Source organism: Sesamum indicum, linkage group LG4, assembly GCF_026168435.1.
Source record: "Sesamum indicum cultivar Baizhima isolate 11 linkage group LG4, ASM2616843v1, whole genome shotgun sequence".
Lineage (NCBI taxonomy): Eukaryota > Viridiplantae > Streptophyta > Magnoliopsida > Lamiales > Pedaliaceae > Sesamum > Sesamum indicum.
The window spans coordinates 13753862-13762903 of record NC_142660.1 but is presented as its reverse complement, the minus strand read 5'-3'; the positions used below and the strand labels follow the sequence as shown (position 1 = coordinate 13762903).

The 9042-nt window shown below is 32.0% G+C and overlaps 1 protein-coding gene and 1 long non-coding RNA gene across 2 annotated transcripts; both read left to right on the top strand.

Annotated features, from left to right (window-relative positions):
• The first annotated feature begins 2032 nt into the window (after positions 1 to 2032).
• Positions 2033 to 3085, top strand: LOC105160597 (uncharacterized). Its single transcript, XR_016065389.1, has 2 exons — positions 2033 to 2195; positions 2734 to 3085. It is a non-coding gene; the product is annotated as an uncharacterized LOC105160597 (long non-coding RNA).
• A 2871-nt stretch (positions 3086 to 5956) lies between these two features.
• LOC105160596 (14 kDa proline-rich protein DC2.15) lies at positions 5957 to 6800 on the top strand. The gene has a single exon (XM_011078044.3). It carries the CDS (start codon positions 6043 to 6045, stop codon positions 6499 to 6501), a length of 459 nt encoding a protein of 152 aa, XP_011076346.1. The 5' UTR covers positions 5957 to 6042; the 3' UTR covers positions 6502 to 6800.
• Positions 6801 to 9042: the final 2242 nt, after the last annotated feature.

Genomic DNA, 9042 nt, shown 5'->3' with positions numbered 1-9042 from the left:
ATTTACAAACATTTACAATAATTAATGGAGTTCAAAATAGTCTAACTCACCTAGTTTCAACTATAACTGTATCAGCACTACACATAGATAATAGCTAGATTCAACAAGCAATGGATTTGGATTTGGAGCTGCAAGTGCAAGTGGAAAGCAGATATCAAGGTTTGATATCAGATCCAAGAAAACATTAACTAGATGATTACAATTATATTCCTGCCAGGGATACGTCCTACATGATAGTTATAATTGTATATACTGTGCAACCTTAATTTTGACTCTATTAAACATTTCACTAAAACCAAATGAAATTAGTATTACATGAGTGAGGGTGAGAGTATAACACCATTCTCATATTTTAATACAAAAGAGATGCAGAAATGTTTCCAACTCTTTCATCTTACCAACATGTTGTGATTGGGACTTTTCCTAGGTGAAGCCAACACCTGAAAATCCTCTCATTTGTTTGTGGGGTACTACTACTCCCTACACCCCACTTACTTCTTTTCCAAAATGATGTCATGAAACGTACACACACCCACACACTACAACAAGTACATGAAACATCATGTTTCCCAAACAATGACTTCATTTAGAAAAGCATTCACAACCCACTTCAAAATTAAGTTAAAATATATAAATACTTTTTATCTTTTATAAAATTATAGTTACATCATACCTTATGAGGAATGTCATTATAGTATTTTTCAGAAAGTTTTGTGTGAATTCTGCTTTGCAATTACAACTATGATCTCGATAAACATATTTATGATTTTATAAAAGTCTTAAAATATTTATATATCATCCTAACCTTAATCAATATAATTTACCCTCTAGAAAAGGAAGGCCCCAATTTGAATTGAATACTAATCAATGCTGCTGATTGAAGTCCGACATATAGTCTTCCAAGAAAGGGAAAAACAAAAATTACTTCGTACCTGTACAGCATAAATTACAATGGATTAGTTCATATGCAAGGAATTAATTGACCAGTAAATGCAAGAAAGATAAGATGCATTATGGAGGCAACACGTAGCCTTTGGGCCCTGAACGTGAGTCCTGTAGCTTGGGGTCTGTCTGAACTATCAACTGTTGGAGAATGTGAGGTTCGTGGGGGGAGACAGACACTGCCACCTGAACACTCATTTCCTGCTCAATCATACGTCTTTTCAAACACGTAACTGCATCTTCTACTCCAACAGTTTTTCTTGTCTCCTCAAACACATAACTCTTTGTTTAATTAAGATTCCAGAGCGAGTCGAGTTTATTAAATTCGGATCAATTACAATTAGTTTTTTAAAATTTGGTATACTTAAAAATATGTTTTTATTATTTAAGAAATTATTAATATTTTATTAATTATAACAGTTGTCTAACAATTAACCAAATTTACTAGTTTCAATTAGATTTTCCTCTATTTTCGATGGTGAAAGGATTAAAAATGCTTTTGTAGTTATGAATTATAATTTTAGTTATTGTTAAAAAATTTCTCAGTTTTCTTAATGATTTTTTTTAATTATAATTTTTCAATTTTTTTCATTTACTTTGTCCATTTTTTTTAAAAGAAAGAAATATAAGGTAAAGTCGACAATTCATACCTCCATTTAAGGATTATACAATTTCATTAAATATCGGGGGGCTACTTGTAACTTTTCAAAAAACACCGAATATTTGTAATAATGTCAAACCTCAAAAGAGCTCATCGTATAATTTACCCTTAAATTTAAATTAAAAGAAATTATATTTATATGTAATTGATGTATAATTTACAAAATGCATTACAAATATAAATATAATAATATTACGATATACGACTGATCAGTGTGCCAAAACTTAATTGCTGTATGTTTTTTTTTCTTTTCTGTTTGAGTTTGATTTCGTAATAAAGTTACTAAATATATCGTCTCAAAATATATTATTATTTTGATCTATATTCAATTTAATATCAAAATTACCTGAGCTCGAGCATAGAAATAAAACTCTTTATTTAATGCTTTGGTTCACAATTCACACGTACTTAGTTCCACATTCCCTTCTATATATCTCTTGAGAGAGAAAACAAGTTTCTACCATCACCAAACATGCCTCTAAGCTCATGTTTCTTCATCTTTCTTACATGCTTCATAGTGCATGCATGTGATTCTCATCAACTCCTCGGACTCTCTACCTCAGATTTTCAGAACAAGTTTTCTCCGGACAAGGTACGTATAGTTTCGTCCATTCCGTCAAGGGATCCAGTCCAGTATTACTTGTAATGGATTAGAGTTCACTTCACTATCTACGGCTTCTAATTTCATTACATATAATTTAAAAGTGCGACTTCATAGAATAAACGTGTGAGTGTAACATCAGTGCATGATATGAATGTAAGATAAAGATCCTTTATAGTGCTAGAACGTGTTTGCTTCTTCTTTATCATGCGTTTATATAGGAAAAAAGATGCAATTTAGTCCTGTAACGTAAAGGGTGATATTTTTTGTCTTACACAGATGAATTTTAGTAATTTAGTCATGTACTTTAAAATTTTAGCAATTTAATTGGGTCATGTGCGTAATTTTTCGCCCAATTTGGCTGAAAAAGAACTAAAATTGCAAAAATTTTAAAATTATAAGATTAATCGCAAAAATCAATTCGTACAGGATCGATAATGCTAGTTTTCACATTTATATAACATGTGTTGTACATGTAAAATGGTTGGTAATTTAATGAAAATGTCAAATTTATGTTAATTGTTTGCAGTTAAAGCAGAGTGAGGAGAGGCTCAAAGTCAGCATGAATCTCGGTCAAAATCCAATTGGTAACAGGATGCCTACTGTTGGTTCAGAAAGAAAGGAAGAAAAAGATGAGGGACTAAATTGCAAGAAAAACAAAGGTAATAGAGTAGGAGAGGTTTTGCATTTCAGCGAAGGAGACTTAATAGAGACAGATTATCAGCCACCCCATCGAAGATCTCCTATTCATAACAAATGAATTTGTCGAATTTTAGGTAATTACATTTTAGTCCCTATTTTATTTTAGGGTAAAAAAATATTTTATTATCTGAACTCTGGCCGATTTTTGTACTTTGTAATCTATTTTTTTTTCGTTTTAATTTGCCATATCAATTCAACGAGTTTTACAAATTATCATATTATACCACTTTCTAATGGAATTTTTTTATTGAAAAAGAGTCACGTGCAACGGACATATTATTTTTTTTATGAAAAGTCCCGAATCTGATTCTTTCATTGAGAAATGTACCTGTTCTTACAACAAAGAATGAAATGCAACATAAAATTTAACAAGCCCATAAGTGATTTTTTTGAAATAAGAAAGATTCTTGTACATGTGCACTGCATGTGATCTTTTTTCAGTAGGATAAGAGGTCTAAGTTAGTAATTTGCAAAACTCGTGTAGTTTCATTACAGTCCCTCCTGTGATACTCCAACCTTCCCATGAATTGGTTATTCCTAAACGAGTCATGAAGGGTAGAACGAACATACCCTGTCTCCACATTGGATCAAGAACAGGGTCAGAGGGATAAAAAAAACTGCTAATTCATACAGAGACATAGAGCCCGCCAACCAGCAACCAGAGCTGTATGCATTATATGAACGAAAAGCAACCGGTCGGGATCATTCAATACAATGGTATGAATATGATACCAAGACAAATTCATGAAAAATACCCCTTTATAAAAAAAAAAAATAGACACTATATAACTTTATTGCATTAAAAAAGACTATAATAAAAACAAACAAAAGTTTAGATATAAAAAAAATTACAAAAAAACTTAGAGTTCAAAGGACGAAATATTTTTTACCCTTTATTTTATGTATCACAAGATTATCATGTTAGGTTCCTACTTAATCATGAGTTATAAATCATGATGATAAATTAATATTATTCATAATGACTAAATAAAAATTTAAATTCTGACTACAATTAATCAACTTATTATTATCTCTGCTATAATCAACATATCTGCCCATGATTCTTGGCTATGGCCCAAAACATTTACAATGAGCTTAACTGAGTTTGATGCTTAGTCTCGTTTATAAAAATAAACTATTTTGCAATTGATGTGCATAAAATAATGTTGGCCCAAAGAAACCCAAACGATCTAGAAAAAAAAAAAAAAAAAAAGAAAGAAACAAGAGGCTCGTGACAGCCTAGGAGGCCCAAGTCACGAGAGGTCCCAAAAACACTCGATAGGCAGCCCTGACAGGTGCCTCCTAAAAAGTAAAAAAACGGGTGACCTTGGCAGGTGCCCCCTAAAAAGTAGACGTATTGTGAACACTATAATTATACTAATTAACAACATTAATGTATTAAAAATAATAGACGATAAACTTGTTGTTGACGCGAATCTATGATCTCGATCTTATTGATATCAGAATTGGAGTGTAATTATACCAATTAACAACAAACTAATGATTACTTAACTAATAATCAAGAAATCAAGTCAAGCAATTTTGCTTTGTAGGGAATTGGCTCAATGAATTTTTTGGTTTGGTAATGATTAGCGTGCCCCGTGAATAGACAGTCTTTATCTGTTCTTCATGAACGTGAGACTCAGACAACCTAAATAAGTTGTTAGCAATGTCGTGGAAGATGAGCTGGTTACCATTACTACTAAAGCAAAAATGATCAAGCACTCACGAGGGATCATTTCATCACTTGAACCAAATCATAATGCTACAAGATCACCATTTTCTACATAGTTTGTAAACTAATAATTAAGGATAATTACACTTAAAATCCCCTTTAAAAATATAAAATTATATTTTTTCTCAAATTTTTTTTAATATTATACTTACACAACTTTAAAAAAAATTTCGTTTACACCTTATGACTTCCCTTCTGTTAGGATTTTGATAAAAAAATACTGACATTTGCCAAATATATATATATAATTTTAATTGAGCAATCTTTTTAATATTTTCATGTATATTTCTGTATTTATAAAAGGATAAATATAATATATATATATATATATGGAGTGAGGTTAACATCATTATAATTTTTCTCCTTTTAAGTACAAAATTATTACATAGGATTGATGAATGAGACGTAGAATTAAAAATTTATGTAAATTTTTTGCCAACATCAAAATATTTTGTTCAAATTCTAATAACAAAAGGGGGATAGAGATGTACATGTAATTTTAAAACTTCTTTGGGAAAAATGTATTGCTCATTTTCGAAGACATATAAGTGTAATTAACTCTAATAATTATTTTCTCATGAAAATTAAAAAAAAGTTAAAAAAATAAATTAAATATCGCTCGTACATAGAGTTCCATTCGAAATTGATGCCGACGACATTTGCTGATTGACAATACATAGACTCACATGTACACGAGAAATATTAAATCTAACTAAAAGTTTTGAATCATATCAGATCTATCGTAAGTAGCTAATTAATTATATAACAAATATTTTGCATTTTACACAAACGATTACACTTATCACGTGATTTGGTTAATTTTGATGGGATCAATCCGATTATTTAACCAAACATTGTACATGGTTATGATGGTGCCTGGAATGCAGCTTAAGAGTGTACTTGAAACATAAGAATGACTCAAGTGAGATTACTAGAGAGGAGTTATGGGTGAACAGGTCAATTATCTGCATATCTTTAGACATGTGATGTTTCCATGTAAGAGAACTAACTAGCCTTCTGTGTCTTGTTGATGCAACTTGCATTAGGGCAACACCAAAACTTTTCCAATTCTATATATAATCATTGCCCATCACAATATCAAAATTAACTACTCCAAGATTAACTAATCCTTAATTTATAACAATTAAATAATTATGCAATAAAATCTCTTCAAACCCTTTGGAATTTCAACTAATATGCATCTTGTGAATTGATTTTCTCCCCCAAAAATTATTTACAAAAATTGAATTTTTTAATTGTAATTCTTGACTTTTCCCCTTTTTTTATTGCATGTTTTTTGTGTATAAAAGGCCACCCTCATTGATCATTAATCTCCACACCCATCTCTTCATTTCTTACAACAATTTGAACTCCGAAAACCCTTTTAGAATCAAGAAAATTATGGCTCTCAAAACCTCAAGAACTGCTAGTTATAACCTTTTTCTCTACCTCAACCTTCTCTCCTATGTTCTTGTCGCCACCGCATGTGGCCCCTGCCCCAGCCCTTCATCTCCATCCCTAACACCGCCCAACAGCGGCGGTTCTGGTGGCGGCGGGTCTGGTGGTGGCAGTCCTGGCAGTGGTGGGTCTGGTGGATCTGCAACTTGCCCAAGAGACGCCCTGAAGCTTGGTGTATGCGCCAATCTACTCGGTAGAGCTGCGGGAGTGGTGGTGGGGAACCCTCCAACCACCCCATGCTGTTCGCTGCTGGCGGGGCTGGTGGATCTGGAAGCGGCGGTGTGCCTTTGCACTGCCATCAAGGCAAACGTTCTTGGCATTAATCTGAACATTCCGGTGTCTCTCAGCCTGCTGCTGAATGCGTGTGGAAGAACTCCTCCAACTGGCTTTACTTGCTCTTGATTAGGGCCATGCATGCATGCATGTCTTAATTGTGTTGTTAATTGTTTTCAATCTGGTGTTTAAGCCATGATGTGTGGTTTGGATTTCTAAAAAGGGGTGTGTGATTAGTGAAAGTTAATAAGGGTTAATTGAAGGGTTCGATTTGGGGATTGTTTAGTTTTTCGCAAGACTGTGTGATGGGTGAAATAAAGTGTCTGTTGGTTAATTAAGAGTGATTTGTGAATTCTGTTGGAGTCTTGTATTACAATGTACTAATTGTCTGAAAATAATGAACTTTAATGTCAGGAAATGTTGTCTTATTCTGGTTTTGTTTGTATCCAAATTAGGCTCAATGATTGTTCATGTCACTCGGGAATTATAATATGGTGAAAGATATTTTATCACATTTTGAAATTATATCAATAAAAGAATATTTTATGATTTATTATGGTTAGTAGATTGATTGTGATTAATACTATTTATTATGATTATTATTTTTTAATTATAATGATTAATTATGGTTAAATGGGGCAACATTCTTTTTTGGTCCATTTAAAAAATATTATTTTTATTTTTGGTACCACAATTGTTGCGAGTATCATTTTTGATCTCACAAAATATGAAAACACGTCTTTTTGGTCCCAAGTTAACGCCAGAGGCCGTTAACGGCCATTAACTTCTATTGATTCACGTGACTTTGACTGATTTTGACTCAAAAGCTTTGTTTAATGGTAGAAAAAACAAAAAACATATTTTTTTGGCACTATTAAAATATTTTTTTTTTGAAATGCAAAAGTAAAAATATTAGGAAAATTTTATTTTAATATATATAATATATAGTTCTAAATTTATAATGGTTTTTATTTCAGATAATTTCTAGGATCTATTTTACTATTTTTGAAATTAAATTATTATTTAGTCTAAAAGTATTAGATAAATTTTTAAATTAAAATTATTTACATTCAAAATAAATTATAGATAGCCACTATGTTTGTTTTCGTTTTTAACTTATTTCCGAGACAAGTCGAAACATACCCAATGTTTGCCATCATTCAAAAACACCTTATTTAGGTGTTTTTAACTATTTTAGCATAAAAATATACATATATATACACACATATACATAAATATATATAAAAAAGGCATGATTTGACAATAAATAGTAATTTTTGTCTCCCAAAATACAACATTAAACATATAATACTTATTTTAAATTACCACCAAAGACATGATTTGACAATGAATAGTAATTTTTGTCTCCCAAAACACAACATTAAATATATAATACTTATTTTAAATTATCTCCAAAAACAAATTCAAACATACATACTATCTCTAACACACACTTGTTTATCTTTATTTTTCTCTCTCTATTTCCACAAAACACAACAAAACACTCAGAAAATGAATCCAAACATTATGAGCATGTTTGTAATTATGACCCCATTATTTTTGAAATCACATCGCTCCTCATAACTCTATGTTTTTTTATATATAGTTTTAGTCCCAAAGTTTGAATTCTGTTCATTAATTCCCCTTCTAGACTTACCGGAGGCCGTGCTATTTTAGTCAGAAACTTAATAGAATTTAGGTTTGGGACTAAAATTTTGTATTTTTTTTACAACTATGGAATATAATGCGGTGAGTTAAAAATAATGAAACGAGAATACAAAAACACTTAGTTGTAGAAGGTAAAATGGAATTTTGGGTATGGGTAAACAAGTCATTTAGCTGTGTGTCTTTACATGTGATGTTTCCATGTAAAGAAAGTTAGGCAAGCGCTGGGACTTTGTTACTGCAACTTGCATTAGGGCAATGCCAAAGCACAGGATTTCGAAAGTCTACATAATCGTCGCATCTACATCGAAACCACTCCAAAAATTCAACGGTTTATACTAATTTAATATCAAATAATCATGCAATAAAATCTCTCATAACCTTTGAAACTTCAACTAACACGCGTCTCCTCAATTGATTTTCTCCCCAGAAATTTGAGAAAAGCTAATTACAACCCTTTTCTATACATGAACCTCTCAGCTACATTCTCGTGGCTACCGCATGTGGCACTTGCAGCACCCCTTCATATCCATCCCTATCATCGGGCGGGTCTGCTGGGGCCGGCCCAGATCAAGAATCTACAACTTGCCCTAGAGATACCCTGAAGCTCGGGCGTATGCGCCAATCTACTCGGGGAGCGGTAGAAGTGGTGGTGGGAAACCCTCCCATCACCCCCTGCTAGGCCGCGGTATGTGTTTGCACAGCCATTAGAGCCAACATTTTGGGCATTAATCTGAACATTCCGGTTTCTTTCACTACATTAAAAGTGGTCAACAACAATAAAAAAAATAGCATTGAACTAATTAAGATGTAAAATTTCCGTTACTCCATTCAACATATACACTCCACTCCACGTGTAAGGATATCATGTGATGTTGTTTCTCCGTTAGGAATGATTGTAACTATATATTTCAATTAATAATAATTAATCACTCTTATTTAAAAAAAAAAAAAACCAAAGGAAAATCTCCTTTTTTTTTTTGTGCCAACATGTTTTGAAGGAAT